Genomic DNA, 20,923 nt, shown 5'->3' with positions numbered 1-20,923 from the left:
ACAGCAGTTACAGCCGCTTCCACCGTCTGGCTATCTCAGTCTCAATTTCTGCAATGCCTCCTACCCCGGCCACTTTCTGCATGACTGTCTGGATGACAAGATAATATTCCTTCTCATCATTTAGATAAATGCCTTCCAGTCAGCCTTCTCTCTATACACCTTCACATCCAGATGGTATCTTACTTCTGTGGAGCGTTTTATCTCCAAGACGGCACTTTTCCTCGCCCTCCACGTCCTCCTACTGAGGCTCTCGCCCTCCTTCACCCCTGCTCTGCAAAACCCTTCTTCCTGAGGGCGACCAATGCAACAAGACCTGCCTCTCAGTCTCAGTCCCTGAGTCGAGACTGGCCCATATCAGCCCTGAGCAGCAATTACACTGGAAGCCTGAACCTGCTGCACCCAAAACATGAGGCACTGGACCTTCTCTCAGAAATGAGCAAGCGGTGCGTTTTTCCTAGTCTTCTCCTCAGAAATGGCCAAGCTAGTTTAGCCTGAACTTCCTTTAAGAAAGGCAGCCTAAACACGACATTCACTATCAAAAATTGCAATGTGAAATTTATAAATTAAAATACAGGCTTATGATGTGAAGTCTTTGTTAATCTAGATACCAGTCAGTTCTATGTTGGCTACAACCCCAGGTAACTGATTCTGCTGTCATTAACAGGACAAAATTCTCACCCCATGCACCCAAGAAAAGTGGTAGCAATGCAGAATATCAGATTTACACATTTTAAATGACAATTTTCAATCTGAGTAACTGTATGATCTAGCTTTATGGTTTAAAATATTTTCTTGATGGATTTAAATTCTTAATTCCTTCTCACAGGGCACATTATACCTGTAACGAATTGATGATACAAGGGCTTTCTTGTCTCGCTGCAGTGGACAGCCTCTGTGCTGGCTCCTGGGGTTCATCTGCATGGTCTAACCTGCAAAGGAGGCCAGCTCCCTACAAACCAAACGCTATGAGCAGTGAACGCTGCTCATGCGAATCCATTACAATCAACTTCTTGGATGCAGAGTCCTGATGGTAAAAGATTTAAGAAACCTCTTGCGTATAGAGTGTGGCAGTTTTCTAGCTATGCGTAAGGAGATTAAATAGGATTTCCATCATGGCTTGCTATGTATTTTGTACTTAGCAACAACCTTTAGGATAAGCATGTTTCAGTACTTAGTTTCATCAGCGCATGATACAGCCAGTTATCCTCTGGAGATAAATTCCCAGTCATTAATCTACACAAAGTCTTATGAAACCAAGGCCAGCAGTGCTCTGCGCAGTCACTACATGAAGCATCCTAGCAAATTAGAGTCATCGCTCTTACATTTTTAACCCTACATTTCATGATAAGATCACTAAATGACATTTCTTAACCATCTATCGTCTACTGTTACCAAGTGCCATATGCTATCTCTGTAATTCAAGTCTCAACCCACTTTTCACTTAAAAGTTTTCAAGAAAATCCTTAATGGGGTGGCTATTGATACCTTTTCCATTTAGAAAGGAATTTGGCAAAACATTTACTAATAAGCTGTTTTTAAAGTTACATTTGTTTTCCTGCTTCCATTAATAAGATTATTAAACAATAATTTACAGTACTGTTCAGATGTAAACTATCATTTAAAATGCTTCAAACTTAAAAAATTCCCTGTCACTGTGATTTCTACAGCCTTTTTAAAAATAATTTCTTCACATGCAGTAATTAGAACAAGGTGATTAGAACTGCTGGCAGAACACTGGTTGTTATACACAAAAGCAGATTCTCAGTGTTATCACCCACCGCATACAGTGTTCATTTAGCTTTGCGCTGAAAATGCAAATAATTCCAAAACTATTCCGATTTTCAGTCAAGAAACAGTGATGGGCTTAAGGTTGTGAAGCAGCTCTAAGCCTTTTAGTGAGTAAAACCCTTTACTGTTTACACACTGACCATGGCATGAGTCAAAATAAACCCAGGCTTCAGGCAGAAATGCAGCATTCCAAATGACGTGCCTTCTCCATGTTTTTTAATGAGCTTTACAAAATTAAACAAGGAGATGTGGAAAAAAAAAATCTAAAGGTGGAAATGTTGTGATAATGTACTGCTTTTGTCTAACACAAATGGTAAAGGGCCAAATTCAGACACCTGAGACGATTAACTGAAGGATTTCTGTTTTATTCTGAGGTGGGATCTGAACACTTCTTGTCTGGAGAAACAGTAGCTTCAGTTTTAAAGTTATCTTCAAAGATAACTGATACATATGCCACAGGCTTCAGAATGATATAGTTCAACCTTTAAAATCTTTGTCTCAAACTACATTAAGACCCATGGATTCTTAGGCATATTACACGGAAAACACTTTGAAGATGAAAACGAAGAGGTTATTTTACAATCAGTAGACTTATGAAAAACTTCCTAGTTTCACAAAATGTCTATATACCCACATCATTGTGGTTTGCTTACCTTTATTAGAAGGCTTACAATATAAGCTTCCATTCTTAGCATACAGATCTTTTTACTGTCCTCTATGTTCAGAAAAAGTGCCAACAGCTCTTACCGATGGCACTAGCAACAAATCTCAAAGAGATAGGGACTGCATAGTCTGACTTGCACCAGCGAGAAACAATCTGCTACCTTTTTTCCCCACATAAATAAATAATCCGAGGTTAAAAAGTATTCTCGCAGGCAGGCACTAGGTCCAAAATACGCTGGCTTGACTGTATTTTGTTTTCCTGGCAAGGGAAGACCATGCTTCTGGGAACCAGCATTTATTCACATTGCTGTACTTTCTGTTCAATGACTTCACAAGTTCCAGAGCACACAAATAAGCACACCAATGCATCACATTTTAGTATTGATGGAATAGGTGCCCTACACTTGAGTAAGGCACATCCTGAGTGTGAATTTAACATTAATGAGATTTTTCCCCTCTCAATGACTGGACAACAAATCTGTTTTCTTAGTTTGAAAATCTTGTAAATATTTCTGAAGAACTTTAAATTCCAGTCCCTCTTTTTCCCTTCCAAGTATAGCAGTGATGGCATGAGAACACTATAAACTTAAGGCCTTTCTTAAAAGGGTTTTGTAATTCATTAGAATTACTGACATTTAGAGTTGCAGACATCATGCGTGTAGTATCCAAAAGCATTAATTTTGCAGACAATTTGGAAAGCTGCCATAATGGCGGGCAGAGGCAGAAACTGCACTCATTTCTAGGTAATAGGAGATATGAAAAGTTAAGGCGTTTTTTTGTCATTTATGATTGTGGACTCACACTAGAGGAGGTAGCTGATGGATTGGTTAAGTGTCACATGGGGCCACTGCAATTGCTCTTACGATAAACTCGCTAATGCTGAGCCTGTAGTTCTGTAAAAACATGCTGTCACAGACAGGCAAGTCTTGCTCCCTCTTTTTCTCTACGCATCCCTTCTCCTGCCCCTGTGGCTGGCTGTGGGGTCCCGCCCCATCCTTTGCACCTATTCTGAAGTTCATTATGCCTTCCCACGGGCCGATTTAATTTACTAACCCAGCAAAGGACTGTTCAGACTCTTTCTGCAGAGTGAGTGAGTTGAACTGGTCTGTGGAAGGAGCCCATAAACAACAAAGATACGGAATGGGAGCACGTGGCTGAGGGCAGGCCAGCCTTTGCAGCAGTGGTAAACTCTTAGATTCACTCACATTATCCCTTACAGCCATACCCATTGACGATGTGGCACTTTGGGACATGGTTCAGTCTAGTCTACCCTTGATTGGTTTAGTGTGGACTTGGTAGTGTAGGTTAACGGTTGGACTGGATGATCTTAAAGGTCTTTTCCAACCTAAACGATTCTATGTTTCTATGATTCTATGACTTTCATGATCATGGCACACGCGGGGTGATGCGCTGAGGTCAGCAGGAGAGTTTGTACACATAGCTTTTTGTTTTGTTTGTATACATAGCTGCTCACCAACCTAAGAAAGGAGAGTAATGGAGTGCAGCAGCATGGTGTTGCTAATACTGCTCCCAAAAAATAATTCCCGTGTGGGAACCGATGCTACAGTTGCATGTGCAGATGGCTGTAGCAGCGCAATCCTGCTTCCACGTGCCTTACTAATTTGTGAATTAGTAATGAAAGCAAATTAAGAATAATAATTAAAACCACCCCTGTCACAAAGACTCCTGCCATTTTGCCCCCAGCTTTGTCTTAAATAAGATCCCCAAATGTTACTTAGCCCAATATACTATTCTAATGAAAACCGCATACTGACAGTGGATAATAAAAAGGTCTCAAGCAAATGTCTATTTAAGAGTCCATAATTCAGTTGAGGTCATGCTTTTCCCAGGTTATACTTTCTATTACACTGGAAGAGTTTTGTTTCAAAATGCAGAGTGATTTTTTTTCACCTACCTGCATAAGGCCTCAATAGCATCTCTGTCCAGAAAGTCATGCTCTCGTTTGACTAGAGCGATGTCAATTGGAAAAAGGAGATCTGTAGGAATAGAGACAGATGGAATCAAAATGACTCTTATTCCCAGTGGTGAGTTATTTCAGAACAACCAGCTGCCTCCAGCTGAGCTCACCAAGATGCCAGTGATTGGCACTTCTCAGGTAAACACACGCCACCACCTCAAACGCTTCCTTTTCATGTACAAGCTTGTGACATGCAGCTTTGATAACTGGAAGTTCAGATGCATAAGGAGGAAAAAATGAGCAAAGCAGAGATGAAACAATGGGAGAGGGAAAGAAGCAAAAGTGAGCTCCCTATCCGACATCAGAAGCGTAAACTGATTCAGGCTAGCTTTACTTAAAATAAATATACAGTCTCCATCAAAGAACTAATATCTCACATTAAAGAAAAAAGGTCAGTAAACCCCAAATCTCTGGAAAAGAATGAAAACCAGAATCTCCTTGACTGTTAATCAAGCTATTTAGAAGTTTGACACTGTTACAACATTCATGAGATATGGAGTGAAATGAAAGCAAGCCAAGCTGCGTGAAGCCCATACTGCCTCCCTTCCTTAAGAGATTATTTAGGTAAACAACTGGGAGAGTGAGGGGGAGGAAACAATGTTGGCAGAGAGCTGAAAATTTACTACAGCTCTGAAGCAGCAACCACATATATATTATTTACTGTCCTCCACAGATTCCTGACTGTCATACAGGTCCTGATCTGGCATTCTTTGCACAGCCAAAACTCCCACCAAAGCCACTGGGTGTTCACGGCACAGAGCAATACAAGAACACGCTCCGAATATACTGTTGCACTTGCATACAACTTTCCTGGTCCAAGTGATTGTCTATAAAATATTTTAATCTCCAGGGACTAGGAAGAAGTGAGCTGAAATGATGACAAGAATACGACTGGTGTTAATTTGTGGAAATGTAATTAATATTCTGGCTTTTTTAATACCAATAGATAATCTCTCAAACAAACTATTTGTCCTGATTTTGCCTCAGGAATAAACAAATTATGACATTCTGTGAAATGCAAGAAATGATAGCTTTTCTACAGAAAATGGCAGTTTTAGCAAAGCAAATGACAAAGTCTCATTGATTAATCTCCACTTTAAATGGACGCTGTGTGGGACCACTCCATATAGGTGACTTCTCAGAACTCTTGTACTATACCAATTGTTCCATAGGTCTCCCCTTCACTATTTTAAGTCCAAGGTGCAAGTAAAGGTGGGGAGCACATCCAATTGGTATTTTTCACCAGTGCTGATGTAATTTTTTCCTCTGAGAAAGTACCTTAGAGTGCCCACAAGAAAAGATAGGGGAGACCTTAAGTGACAGAGGTGACTTGGAAGAAGTCGATAGTCTCCACGAGTCCATTTTTTTAATGCTTGATTTATGCTGCTGCTGTTTTTGTTGTTGCTGTTGCTGCCGGGGGGCTTGCAAAGGACAATGGTATATTGTTTTCATATAAGGACAGCTGTCTTTTCAATGGGTATGGCTGGCCTTGCTCTCACCTCTGCGGTCCTTTTGATGTTAGGCAGGACATGGTCCTATGTTAGAGACTTTATCTAAGTTTAGAGGCTCTAGGTAGGGCAATGGCAACCACAGGTAGGACATGTTTTCTGAATGCAAGTAATTTGTTTGGGGATTTGCAGCTCAGCATAACATGAAACCCACAAGCCCACATATTCAGCTGAGAGTCCTGTCCCCAGTTTTAACAAAGACTGGAAGTACAGTCCCAGCTCTGCATCCCAAGAAAATCCTGGCATCTCCATTAGCACAAAAAAAAAAGAAAAGGAAAAAAAAGAAGAGAAATAATAAAAGGAAATTTAATTTCTGAACAGGCGAAGAAAAGTTTTGCCAAGTGCCGCTTTTGAAAGTGCTATTATCATCTCATATTGCCAATGCAGCTGCAAATCAAAGCTCAACGAGATCATTTTTCAAGAAGGTTAGCTCAGCATTTGCTGTCATTTCCAACAGTTATTCCGTGTAAATAATGGACTTTCTATGCTCATTCTTACAAGCAGCAGCTGGAGTTTGTTTTATAAAAAAGAAGAGGCAGATAAGAGTGCATAATAATTTCACTACAATGCAAGTAATTTGAAGTGGTGGTGGGGGGAAATTCTGGACAATAATATACATATGTAAAAAGGATGTCACACTTTAAAACAAACTTCTGTATGTTACGCTGCATCAGAGTGTAAGAACTGTATGCCAAAACTGCAAGTTCCTAGTAGGTTAGAAAGGCAATGAAAACAACAGTTTTAACTGAGCAAAACCTTTGTAAAAGTGGACACACAAAGTTAATCCATCCCACAGAAGGACAAGTGAGTCTCTTCAAGTAGCTGCTGCACATCTGCGCAACAATGGCTCGTATGTTCTTTTTTCCCTTCATAGTGAGCCTGTGTCTAACACCAACCCAAACTGTTCTGAAAAAACACACAGGACTTGGGAATCACGAGGCGTACAGATGCATCCACGCATACGCAGAATTTCCTACCTCTGCTCCATTAGGAGAGCTGGCTGGCAGACTGGACACAGTTTGTGTTTCTCTAAGACTGGGCTCGTAGCAGTGGATGACTACATTCACGAATATATACTTCATTTGTGTTTTAACTACAGGGAATGTACCATGGTGCTAACATAACATTTGTGCTATGAGAACATCTGGAAGATTCAGACTAAAACAGAAACCTGGAAAAAATTTAAAACTCCAAGAGTACTTCAGAGTCTCATTGGGTTTGGTACATCTATGCATGTGGTTGCTAGCAGAGAGCAGCCCAGTCCCTAAAAGTCATCTTATGTACTGGCACTTCAGTTGTGCCCCTGAACCTCATTTATTGGTGAATATTACATCTTATTGTCCAGGAATTGCCAGGGGATGATCGACTTGCAAGCTCAGGTGCCTACCTTCATAAAGCTGCGCATACTGTGGGAACCCAGCAGCCCGCAGCCAGTCACAAGCTTCCTTGGCCTCGATTTCTGGAAGAGGACAGAAACAAGACACCCTCCGATTAGTGATCTGCAAAGCAAAAACATCCTCTCCACCACTTCTATTATTCCTGTTACAAAATAAGCATGAAGGTATTCAGCAATTTTGAACTGAGACACAGGTTTGCTTATCCCAGTTTGCTTTTCTTCTCATGATCAAACATATCTTAGAATCTGGAAATCTGGAAAGTCACTGGTGTTCACCTGTGATTTATCAACAACTCATCACTTTAACAGTTAGCGAAACAGGCACAGACGAAAACTGCAGCAGTTATGGATTATTCTGTACCGGTTTTGTTAACACTAGAGAAACCAGTACCACTATCAACACGAACGGCATTTGTTCAACAAATCTTATGATCCTCTTGGCACAACTGTTTTGTCTTGACAGAAATTCCTAATAGAGCTCGTAATACTGTGCACTTTAACATCTTGTAGATAGTACTGACAGACCCAAGCCCAAGAACAACCGACACACTGTATTGCAACTCACTCAAGCATCTATTTACTACCCAACAAGAACCTAGTTTCACTGGAGGTCTTCAAGGCATTTATGAGTTACTTGCTATATTACCGGAAATTCATCTAACTCTCCCTCACATGGCCCAAAACAGCATGCCGCAAAATGAAACTATTCACATACACGACACCGAAAGAAAGGAAACATTCTGAACATGGGTTGTATTAGTCTGTGAATAAATTACACATAAATTCTTTTGTTACCTAATACAAGCAGAAATAAAGACTATCTTATCTTATTAGCTCAAACTAGGAAAATATAAAAGGTATTTAGGGTATTCTCCAAGTGTTCAGGAAACAGACTGGGTTAATTTTGTTCTTCTAAAAATTCAAGAAAGTGATACTGGGAATTTAGCTCCCTGCTTAGAACTGATCAGACAGTCAGCAATCAGAAACTCTTAAAGTTCATCTGGCTTTGATTATATTCACTGTTCTTGACGGAGCAGAAAAGAAAAGCTTCATTATGTACAACTCAGTAGACAATTTTGCCACCTACTTGGAGAGGATACTATAGCTACCTGCTGCAGAAACGACACACAAAAGGTTTTGCTCGGAACTGCTCAGAATACAAGACACTGGATATAGGGCGGTGAAGAGCCAAACATAACATAAGTAAATACCTCAGGATTTTGGCAGGTTATGAAATATTCCCAGTGAGATATAGGTACACAATTAAAGTTGGATGAAACGGCAGGCACCTTTTAGCATCTCCAAAGTGATGGCAATCCCCCCCTAGTTTTCCAAATTGCTACAGCGGGGTTAAAATATTTGTGCTTTGCCAGACTACTTTGCTAAGATACATACCCAAACCAAGGGGTTAAGGTGAGCCAAAGCACAACATTCCAGATAAATAAACAGCTAAAAATCCACTCTCGCTGAAGTCAGGACAAGCAGGCATTTGTGTAACTTGTGTTTGCTTCACCTTTGGGTTATGGGACCACATGAGAACAAGCACGTACAGATATATTGACTTAGCTACTCATTAAGAAAAAGCATTCTTCAATTCCAATTGCAAGCAATTGTAAAGTTTTGCTTAAAGTAGTATTTTAATTTCAGTATCCTAAGGAAATACATGGGAAAGTTAATAAAGAAGGAAAAAAAAAATCTAAAACATATTTAGAACTTGTACTGCTAAAGCAAGAACAAACAACCAGATATTACTATCTCAGAAGCAATGAAAATACTGAGGTCAAAAAATCTGCAATTAAAATAAATACTAAAATAAATACTTAAAATAAACTATACTCTTATAAGTCACATCCTGCAGAAGTGTCTGGCTTGCATGAGAATTTTACTTGATTTAAAACTGAAAAAAAAGATCCCCGATAACCAGTATTTACCTAAAAATGCAGGTAGATGCTTGTAGTGCAATTGGAAACAATGTCAGATTCCTTACTACTACAGTGTCTCTTAAATGTGTTTAAATATTTGTTCACAGGTCCTTTACCGAGCACCCCAGGTGTATGACCTCTAAAATATTTCTAGAGCTAGAAAATTATTAATATGCATTTATCAGGCTTTCTTTTAAGGTTCTCTATAGAACCTTTGTGTACCTTTTCTGCAAATATATATGCAAGTTATGTGGAAGTCATATTTTATGGGCACCCAGGTGTCAGGTGCCTTTGGGATTTTCAGAGCATATTTGCTTTCAAAATACCTTTGAGAATACCCCAAGAAGTCTACCTAGGCAATGAAACACCAGAGTTATTCCTGGTTGGCCACAAGAATTGCAAAGAATAATAAAACACCACTGCACCTGTTCATCGATTAGGCTAGGCAAATGCCCAGGGCTGGGTACAGGACAGCACCAAGGGTTTAAAAGCAGTATTTGCCCCATTTCCATCTCAAACATTTTGGGAAAGCCAGGGGTCTAGCCTCTGGCTCTTGTTGCAAGTCCTTGGAGGGGTGAGGGGTCTTGATGATGGGACGAGGGGTCTTGAAGTCGGGGCCAGGGAGTCCCCTGTGGCTAGGGCACTCTCTGTGTCACCTCCACCCACACAAAGCGTGTGTCAGAGAGGGACATGGCAGGGACATGGGTGACAGAGCGGAGGCAGGACCTAAAAAAGCAGCTCCTTTTGTTCAACTCCAGTTGGCCAAACCCAGGATTGCTCCTACACCGTACCAATGCACTGCGACCAGATGAAAGGAAAGGTCATTTCCAGCCTAGCTTTGCCATCTCAACCCTGCTGGTTACTGAGGAGCCAGAGTAAGAACAAAACTGTGCATGTGAAATTCAGGCAGATCAAAATATAGCCGGAGGGAGAATCCAGCCCAGGGTGTGCTGAATAGGCTGCACTGAAAGCTGAGTACACAGAACAAGCTTCCTCACATAAGAGATACAAACTTAAACAGCTGAAAGCTTGTATAGGCAAAAAGTTCATTACCACAACTTAACTGGAATCTGCCTTTGAGAATAAAATACATTAGTTAAACCTGGCCAAATCATTTAAACTACACTAGAGGAGAAAGCTCATTCCCACACTTTCCAAATATCAGCTTTTCTTCCAGCTCAGCAGCATCAGCCCTGGGACTCTTGGTTTGCCTGCTGCCACGGTTTCATATCCAGGTGGACATGGGAATATGTGCAAGTCCTTGTCATCTGGATCAATGGTGACCAGGATAATGAGGAACAGAAGAGAGAACACAGCTTCCAAAATCAGATTTTTCCACTACTTCCAAAAAGTTTTAGAAGGGACGGGGCACCCAGAAGCCTTCGTTCAATCTCCCAGGGGACCGAGATTACAGATCATCACCTGAGCTACAAACTCACTGCCAAGCACAGCATCTGCTTGGTTGGGGCCAGCTGAGAGCCACAGGGAGGAGAGGCAGCTTGCAGAGGAACACTACACTGCTTTCCAACCCATTTTAAGGAAACCCTACTTGAGTCCCAATTAATCTGCCATGATATGCGAAGCAATTTCCCACCATGAGCATCCTTCCGATGAAGCTGAGCTGATACAAGTTGCTGCGAGCAAGCGACTGGTCTCACTCCCTCCTCCCCGTTTCATCCCTGCAGTGCCACTTCCCTTCTGAATTCAACATCCTTGCCAGTTAAAACCTTTACAATAAACTACAATTCAGTATACATTCCAGGCAAGAAATGTATGTGCAGCTTTTCAGATGTGTGTCCTGTGCCCCCCCCGAGCAGCAGGAGGTTCTTGTAGGAAAGAACTGCTGGCAAGAAAGAAATTGCGCTATTATTTCTAAATGTCCTGATACACAAGAAAATCTCTTAGAAAGTAAAACAAAACAAAACAAAAACCCCAAACCAAAAAAAACCAAAAAGGAGTACAATGAAGTCTTTATTCTTGGTGTCGTGTAAGCAAACAGCAGGCAAATGTGTTAAAGAGGAAACAGGAAATTTTTATTGGAAACAGCTTTATTTGTTAGTCTGTTTCACAAAGCAGGCCTCCATGCTCAAATCAAGGGTAGGAGTTCCTTTTGTGTATGGTTGGGAACCATTAGTCCTTATTTACCTACTTCCTGGGGGGTTAGGAGGACCCAATTCTTCCCCAAACTGGTAAGTGAAAATGGAAACCTCTAACTTCCTTTTTGTTTAACTTTGGTTAATCTTGGTTCCTGGCCCTGCAAGTTTACAATGTCAGAGCAAAAATATCTCAATTCACACCTTGTTTGATACCGCAGTTGCAGAAGGGAGAACTCTAAGATGTCTATAGTCTTTCGTTGGAGGATACCTTCCTTCCTACAGAAAATAAAAACCACACCGTGTGATGCTGCAATACTGTCCTCTCAGAAAAAAAAATAATCATAGCGGTCTAGCGAGGAGCAGCAAGAGCATTTGCTTTCATTCTTCCTCTCTTTTTGCTTCCATGAAATAACACGCGACTTAAGCACCAGCTCTTTCAGGGTCTTCAGGACAAGGTGCAAAGCAGATGTATCTTTGTACAGTCATGCACTGACTCCATTTTCACCTAAGTGCTAAACATCATATGAACAATTCTTCCAAGCAGATGGTTTCCTCTTGCCTCAACCCAGACACCTTTATAGCCATATTAGCACCTCCACACATCAGTTCTACTCATCTCACCTTTTGGCTCTGTTAAGAGTAGATTGTAAAAATCTGTAGCGAGACTGGTCAAATCAATGCTGTTAAAATAAAATTTCAGCAAAAATGGGCTTCGTTGCTGAAGGTTTGCTCCAATACCATACCTAACAACTGGTTTGTTTGGGGTTCTTTTTGGCCTTAATTTTTGACCAGGTCATTCTGGTTGAAATTCACTACTTCATTTTTTCAGAAAAGAAAAAAAGAATTCTAAAAATTGAATACAAAATCACCTTCCTGAATTAGCTTGCAGGAGAGTCTCTCCCATGCAATGCAGAGAATGTGTTTTCTTGCCATGAATGCTAAAGATGAGCCTGCTTGCTCCTTACTGTAATGCATAAAACTGCACAAACGACCTGCACATTTTCTAAGGCACAGATGGAGCACAAAGGGATTCTTTCCTGTCCAGGACTGATGCTCCAGTGTAATGGCTGCAAAAGGGCTTGCACGCTCAGAAGCTTGTCCTCTTTTTCTGTCTTTATCAGAAATTACCTGTCCCTACATACCATGTCTCTCTGAAACTTCTGGTGCTTTGCAAAACTTGTGTTCAACTCCAAAACACTGTCCTGAGCTATTAAGCTTGAGACCATTCAGGATCATATTTTTTAAGACCAGCTGTGGTATATATGAGAAATACTCTTCTCTGGATAGAATTCCACTGCCCAAGCACAAGCAATCATTTTTCCAAGTGCTTGGATTACATCCCTGACATGCGAATTGTGGTCCCAACACTAGATCTGATCACACTATTCCAGCCGCTCCGTCTATAGATACATGAACATGGATGTGAAATCCGAGACAAACCGGGAAAAAAACTGCACTATGGCAGCTGTCTACAAATGAGCAGGCCAGGCACTGAAAATGATAAATCAGTTCTGTGTAATGTCATATGCCTGCAGCCCTTTAAAGCTGGGACAGTATGACTTCCTAAGAGTTAGCCTGCTACGTGCCCATGACCTCAGACGGTTTTCACTTTGAAGATATGCAACTGTAGCTTGAAAATAATTAAATTCCTTTTCGTAAGTCTGTTTCTTCTCAAACCTATAGAGTTAAATATTCCTTAGGCAGTATCATTAACTTAGTGCTCCACACCTTTCAAGAAAGCAGCACACAGCAAGGACTAAAGAAAGCAAAAATGTAATTAATGAAGAACAGCATTTTGTAAGGATAATGCCCTTAAAACAAACACTGAAACTTGGTAAGTTTGTCAATAAACATTCAACCACTAAAAGCTAGAGAATTCTGAAAATCCCATTAAAAGCTCTTGCCAAATTTCTAACATGGTTGGAATCTCTTTTATTCTAAGAGAACAATCCAATCTTATACCACTGTCCTAAAATATTAGTCTGACGCATTCAGCCCATGAAGGATTCATTTCTGGACAAACCAGTGAGTCCAAGAGAATAATAGGCATGGCTTTTGAACTGGTGATGAGCTTGCAGGTTTTGAAGTGAAAGCTAACCACCTTCCCGAGAGGGTCCCTTTTCTCCTTTAAAGCGCAACTTATATTTGCAAGAGTAGCTGCCTATTTTGACGTGCTCCTGTGTTTCACTGTGCTTCAATCTACCTTCCACGGTCAAATGATACATGCTGTGATCTTCACTTAACGCTGCATGCCTCAACAGTCAATTCAAGCACCTATGGATGCATGCACAATTTTAAGAAAATATTTCTTACCAAAAACTTTCTGGGGGAAAAACCCCACAAATTCTTGAAAGAAACCATATATGGCACCAAATATATATATTGCTTTCTAGTCATAAAAACCCTGGAAAGAGGTGGTGGCGGGCAATGTTACTCAAACATTTCTCAACTATGTGATGACGACCAAAGAAACACTCTCCTTGTGTTCCTGCTGGCTTTGGGTTAAACATGGGAATGGATTTTTCAAGTTACAGAGCCTTGCAGCAAAACAGTAACTATGCTGCTGATGTTATGTATAAACCACAGGACACTGGGAGAAGAAACAGAGTATGTTTGGAATTTGTGTGGGAACAGATGAAGAAGAAGTAAGGAAACAGATGTTTAAGATCATATATTGATATTTTCTCTGAAAAAGATCAGGAAGCTTGAACACTTTTTTTTTAGCAGAGCTTTTGGAAAGAGCAAATGGCTTACTTCCACTGATGGGGTTTTAAGTTTGTTTATCTGCTTAATGATGAAAGTTAAATTAAAAAAAAAAAGGTTTCTAAAACATCTGCATAGGTGTATGTTGGCTGTATGTAATTTCCCTCCCTACTAACTGTACCAGGTTACCTAATATAGCAGCTTTAATTGCTCACCAATCCTCTTGGCTAGCACAGGAAACACAATACCGCTTTTGTGAACCAAAATCTAATTAACTTGAATCTCCTTTTCATAGTCTTCAGCATATCAAAATCACTTCAAAACATTTTCAGCTCAAAACTTAACACGAAAAAACAGCATTTGATGAAAATGTTTAAAATGTTTAGTGATTGAGCCAACACTTGCTGAAATCAGTGGGAGCCTCCATGAATTTCACAGGAATCAAGCCCTTCCCAACATGGATCCACAGGTCTCTGAAACCCAGCAATACTCTTTTTCAGGAATAAAGGCAACCAGTTTCACAGTTCTCATTATTTCTACCAAAAAAAATATTTAAAATGAGACTTCTGCTTTCTCCAAGACCAGTTGTGCTCTAAGTGCCATCCCAAGCACGGGGAACAGCCCAGGTTTTCATCAGAGCACAAAGGAGGACAGCGCCTGATGGCAGGAGGGCAGAGGGGGCACAACCACCACCCCCAGAGCATTCCCTGGCTGGCAAGAGGTCCTCCCCTCTGTCGAGGACCTGGTGCAACTGTTACGCTCAGAAAAGCATCAAAGCAGCACCATTTCAGGATTTAATAAAGGAGTACAAGGATAAAGGATACTCCCCATGTCTCTGTCAAGCACTTTCCCTATACACTCTAAGAAATTGCAATTACTGCTTATTTTCACATTATTAAGTATGCTTCTAACTGCCTAAAGTTAGCTGCATTGCTTCCTAATTTGTTGAAGACTTTGGGAAAGCATGTTCCAGGACACAAAAGAACCATCACAACTCCTGGTTTACACTGTAAATCATAATTTATTCCTAAATGTTTTTTGCATTTTGAGCATATACAGGAGGATTAAGAAAGAAATTTAGAAAACAATGCAATATTAAGTTAAAAACTTTGTTGAAACAGAAAACTAAAGCTTCATATGGCAGTTTTCCTGCCAAAGAATGATTCTTTTTATAGATTAAAGATAGTCTTCTCCCATTCGTTGTTAAGAAGGTTCACAGATGAAGAAGAACAAGATGTCAAGTGACTTAAAAAACCCTTAAGAAATAATTGGGCACGCGGGTTATTTATCTGGCCTGATTAACACAGGGTGGTCTTGGAGGAGGATTATTTGGGGCAGAGAAAGCAGTTAGTCAAATCCTCTGAAGGAGGTCATGTTGACAGATTCCAGAGTGAGAAACGAATCCTCCTCCAAAGACTGGGAAAAAGATGACTTTAACCTTCTCTTCTCTCAGAAATGACTTGGTGAGAATGACCTTTGAGAACATACCCATTGCTACTCCCAAGCCCAGCATTAATATTCTTCCATTGCACCCTGCCTGTAAGCTAGTAAGCTTGCACACTGTATGCAAAGCTCAAATCAAAGGCTCATTGAGCTCTGGAGGGAGGCAAAAGTGAGTAGGTCCAGCATGACAAGATACTTCCTCTAAAAATGCCCGAAGTCTGGGTTACCTGTTCAGATCTAGGAAATGGTAATGGTGTAAGAGCTGATCTGAGCTGTCTGAATGGTTCATACAGAGGAAAGTAGATTTTATACGGACAGTTACTTCTAGCTTGTTAAGCCTCAAAACCATCCGCACACATAGGAAGAACTGTATGGAAGGACTACCTTTGCATCACGATCATTTAGTGCTTACCTCACTGATGACCCAGTCCCCAAACTGCACCCTGTGTGCACGATAACACACTGGATACAAAAGGTCAGAAATACCTGTGGCAGTGAAGCAGCCCAGCATAAAGCTGGCAGTGTCCCAGCTGAATGCCTCTTTCCCTAAATCAGAATTAAAGATGCAAACCAGGATTTTCCCAAAGCAATTATTACTATGAACTTTCTGTTTCCAGATATTACAGACAGAGTATTCTGTCTGTGATAACTGCACATGGGAAAATTCTTTTCTCAGTTCCTGATCTAATGGTCACACCTTGCCACTTCAGCTCTGGGGTAAGAGAATGGTCGAGATACAGCAGAGCCATGGTAGCACTGCAAAGCCAACACAGCACTGCAGAAGAAAGGAGAGAGACTATGTATGGAAAGAGGAGGGGAAATTAAAACAGATCACGCAGTTTTACACGGGCAAGTTTCTTGTACCTTACAATGCACAAGAAATCTGTTATCAGAGAGACATACAGAGAGCAGAGGAAAGGGTGGCCAGCAGAGCATCCAGTTCTGCGGGTCCACAAGGTCACAGAAAGACCATCCCCAAAACGCAAAGATGCAGGGGGGTATATTTTTCTTAATCCCGAATGTTCAGCAAATGACAAGAATAGGTTGGGGAGGGTCAAACCGTGTCCATCGCTGGCTTCAGCTAATGTCTTTCATGCGCATCTCCTCAGGAAGCGTTCTTTGCGCAGACCGAGATGAGCATTTGAACAGTTTTAGACAAATATAAAATAAATATATTTAAAACCAAGTCTAAGGAATTCTGCACTATTTTTTGCTTTAAAAAAATGTCCCCACCATAAGTGGGCCATCATATTGTGTCTTCATTACAAGAGAGGCTGGCTAATATTTTTCCTGATCCAGTCTCATCTAGCACAGTCCTTCTCAAGGGAAATAAATACTTGTCAAGATTTGAAAGAATATTCATCCTACAAATAACAATGCTTAGCATGCTCTTCTACAGACACCAGAGTACTTCAGAAAGGTGTGTAATAGTACCTCTAACTTTCAGATAATGAAACTCAGTGAATTCAGGCTAGCTGGTTAAGTCATTCGTGACCTTATTTTACTTCTACCAGTTATGCCAATGGTATAGCATACTAACAGACCTACTGATTTCAAAGGTATGCTGTGTGGGATAGGGTAGTACTCGGTGTCAGCAAGCATGCCAGAATAAGTGTCCAGTGAAAAGAACCAGAAAGCTCCAAATGCCGCCCAGTCCTGTGCCCCTTTTGTGAGACTTGCTCATCACTGGTGGAAAACAGACTTTGTTTTTCCCTTAAAACAGAAGGAGGGGGAAAGATAGAAAATAAAAAGGAACAAAGAAAAAAAACTGGAAAAAACTTTGGAAATAAAAAAACATGCAAGACAATCTTGCTATCCGGTACCAGGCAGAATTACTGATAGCATAGGTACAAGCAAGAAATACGCCTGGAATTGCTGAAATTACCAAAATTACCAGATATCTACACTCACTACATCACTAGAGAGAATATAGTGTTTTGTAATTCATTTGCCCTGAAACACCGAGGATCAGAATGCAAGTAGAACTATATGATATCCAATGAAGGTAAATATATATGCCCTATATAATGAATTATATAGGGGCATCATCTCTTTACTTAAGTGGAGACCAAACCAGCAAGTTTTCTGTGAACTGCAGAGATGTGATTGCTGTATTTCTATAATATGCACAGGAAGGAAGGAAGGGGAAACATCTGAAGTTATTTTTATTTCCCCAAGTCTTCTGGCTATACTGTATGAATGCTAGGGTGGGTCTGGCATTGTCTGAAATGTGTCAGGGTCCTTTTGCATAGCCTCATTTCCTTCTTCCTGTTGCTAGGAAGGATAGTTAAGCATGAAAAGCGCTTGTTTACAGTACAGGACCATCCTGTTAAGCACATGAGTTCTCTTCCTCCATCTCCTTTTAAGCAGCCAAGGGTGCAGTTGTGTTTATGCTGAAGCCAAAAGCACAACTCCAATCAGAGGGGAATTGGAAGAGAAGTTTGAATCTCTGAAGAAGCTCAAACATAACATACTATGGTATTCTGACTAGAAAAAACTTTATCGTGCAAACTGCATCTCTAAATATTTGCAGAACTCATAAATTCACATGCCTCAAACAAACCACTGCCTAGAATGTAATGACTTAGAAGAACCAGGAAAGTAAAACCAAGTCACCTCTCATCTCCTTCTTCCAGGAATCCTAATATAAACATTTGAGTGCATAAGGACAACTGCAGTACCTTTTTCCTGCCCCCACCAGAGGCAAAATACACAGGGTACTTGTGAGTTTCAATGACTGGCTGCAGTCTTTCTTGCCCAGCAAGGGCAGCTGCAGAACTGGCTGGGAAGACCCTGACTCGGGAATTAAAAATCCTAGACTGAATCTATACAACTGAGATTTAAAACCCAAATAAAACCATGACAAGATATAGTCTTGCTTTTAACTGCCACTTAGAAATGAAATTTAAAAATAGCTCCACGGTGCTTAAAACAATGTCTCTGCACTTCCTTTTGATAAAAAAAAAAAAAATTCCAATTAACAAACCAAGTTATTTTAAAAGAAGATAAAGAGATCAGGAAGTCCCAGAGGTTACAAAAGGTAGCTCCAAACGCTTTGATTTCTATGAACTTGTAGATGGAAGGAATCTTCTCAAAACAGCACCTGCATCTTCTTTGGCATATACTATATTCCATAATCAAAGAATCTCAGCCCTCACCAGGATCCCACAGGCAAACTGAAGTAGTAACCCAAACCCATGTGCTAGAGAGACATCGATCCCACTTCCTGACCACCTCAGCCTTCCTCTTTTTTGTTGCTTCTACTGGAGATGTGGATCAGGATGCCTACAGCGTATCAATAAGGATACCTGCAAGACAAGATAGCAGGCTACAGCTGTGGAATCAACAGAGGCGCCTAACAGCAGCTCTGTGTGCTGTCAGCCAGCAATAGCCTGGTTGCCAGACGGATGCTGAACCAGTCTGGCACTGAACTGTTGATAGATTCATCCTCAGAAGCTCATATAAAATCTGCTTGCCTGTTATCTTCCTGAAGTTCACTACAAACAGCCTTAAAACATAACCTGACTCAGGGCATTGTTACTGATTTGCTGCTGGGAATTTCTTGATCAGGGCAGGGCAAAGCAAACAGATCACGCTTGCTCCTGTAAAAAAATAAAAGCATCTGTAATTGATGACTAAGGTAAAATTACATTCCCCAGCCTTTCAATTCGCATGTGTTAAGTGCTATGACACATCAGGCAGAACCTTCTGACTTAGTTAAATACATTGTTTAAATGTAGTTATTTCTTCAGTACTGTAGTTTTCCCAAAGAGAACGTGGGAATAAAAAAAAAAAAAAAGAAAAAGAAAAAAAGATTGTTGTCCAATAGTAAGTGCCCTTGACTGGCAACAGAGCTCGTTAGGCTAATGGCACCACACCGCTCAACAGCTTCACAGTTACGGTGGAAGTAAGTCTTTGGTGGTCGTTTGCAAAAAAGGGGAGGGGGGCACGGCACGGAGAACTGCCCGCCTGGAAAACAGCATCGCTTTTCTGCCTGCCTGGAGAAGGGGGCGGGGGGGGGGGGGATCCCGACTGGCAGGAGGTTCTGCTCCTCCACCGGGATCAAAGCCTCCGGGGGTGACACCAGGGCTGGCCACCGCCGCGCGGGGGGAGCCGCCGGGCTCCTGGAGGCCATCGGGCTAATTACGAAGAACTTCAAAAGAAACCCGACGTTTCCCGTCTCGCAGGGACTCCCCACCCCCCCCCAAAAAAAAAAAAAAAACCAAACCCAAACCAAACCAAACCACCCGAAACACCAAAAAAGAAATGGCCACGGTGCCCTGCACAGAGGGGGGCCACGTCCTGCGCGCCGCTCCGCGCCCGCGGCTCCTCCGCGGCTCCGTGCCTCAGGTCCCGCGGGTGTTTTAACCCTTTCAGCCCGCGCTTCCCGACCGGAGCCGCAACGGAGCGCCGCTTCCCAGCCAGACAAGTCACCCCGGGCTCCCGCAGCGCTCCCGGCCCGCCTGGGGCTGCTCCCCCCCCCCCCCCCCCCCCGCGACGGGCGCTTTTCACCCCCGCAAACGCGGACGGGCCGGCGGGCGAACGAGCCGCGGCTGGGGACGCACCGCACCGCACCGCACCGCACCGCGGGACGGGACGGGACGGGACGGGACGGGACGGGACGGGACGGCGCAGCCGCCGCCCCCGCGGGAAGCCCGCCCGCGCTGCCTTTCCGGGGGCTGCGGGATAACAAAAGCGGGACCCCCCCCCAAAGCCCACCGCGCTGCCCCCGACGTATCTCCCGGCAACGCCGGCCGCGATGCGCGGAGCCTGCGCCCCCGGGCGCGCAGCCGCCGCCGCCGCCTCCCCTCCGGGCAGAGCCCCAGCTTACGCGTGAGGATCATGGTCTCCCGCCTGCCGCGGTGCCTCGGCGGGGCCGCCTGCCTGCGCCCCTGCCCGCCCGCCCGCCCGCCTGCCTGCGCGGCGGCGGCTCGCCACTGACACCCGGCGCGGGGGAGCGGCGCGGCCGCCCGGCCCCTCCCGCCGCCCCCGCCCCGCCCCGCCCCGCCGCCCGCCCCGCTCCGCGCCCTGCTCCGCGCCCTGCTCCGCGCCCCGCCGCGCAGGGAAGGACACTTGCGCGCAGGTAGGCAGGCGCAGCCCGCGCAAGCGCTTACCTGGTGACGACCCGTAAATAGCGGCAGAAAGCGACGCACACCCCCTCCCACCCCCTCCCCACCCATGCCCTGTTGCACGCCTGGGCGGCCAAGGGGAACTTCACAAACCGAAAGTAATGCGGTAGAAGACGATCTAATGGCTTATGTCCCCTTTACGCCTTTGTGCTCTTTAATAGCTATCAGCTATTGCGGTGGCCTTGTAGGTGATAGCGATGTTTATAAAAAGCAGTCAGCAAAGCTCTAAGTGCTTTTTCCAGGAAACGTCCAGAAGAGTGCTGTACGTGCCTTCTCTGTTGAAGGCAGCGTGGCTCC

At 42.8% G+C, this 20,923-nt stretch overlaps 1 protein-coding gene across 4 annotated transcripts in view; it reads right to left on the bottom strand.

Annotated features, from left to right (window-relative positions):
• Nucleotides 1–20,923, bottom strand: part of DLC1 (DLC1 Rho GTPase activating protein) — a 218,749-nt gene that overhangs the window by 17,428 nt on the left and 180,398 nt on the right. For 3 of the 4 annotated variants that reach the window (XM_075708673.1, XM_075708675.1, XM_075708676.1), the window contains 2 exons: nucleotides 7,325–7,396; nucleotides 4,367–4,448 (listed from right to left, as the gene is read on the bottom strand). In XM_075708673.1, the coding sequence (XP_075564788.1) occupies nucleotides 4,367–4,448; nucleotides 7,325–7,396 (154 nt within the window). Of the gene's footprint in view, nucleotides 1–4,366; nucleotides 4,524–4,830; nucleotides 4,840–6,873; nucleotides 6,893–7,324; nucleotides 7,397–20,923 lie in introns of all 4 variants that reach the window. The other variant, XM_075708674.1, reaches the window with a different exon arrangement.

The sequence above is a fragment of the Pelecanus crispus genome, chromosome 4, assembly GCF_030463565.1.
Source record: "Pelecanus crispus isolate bPelCri1 chromosome 4, bPelCri1.pri, whole genome shotgun sequence".
Taxonomy (NCBI): domain Eukaryota; kingdom Metazoa; phylum Chordata; class Aves; order Pelecaniformes; family Pelecanidae; genus Pelecanus; species Pelecanus crispus.
Note: the sequence above shows the minus strand (reverse complement) of the source record. Positions and strands in the feature narration are given on the sequence as shown.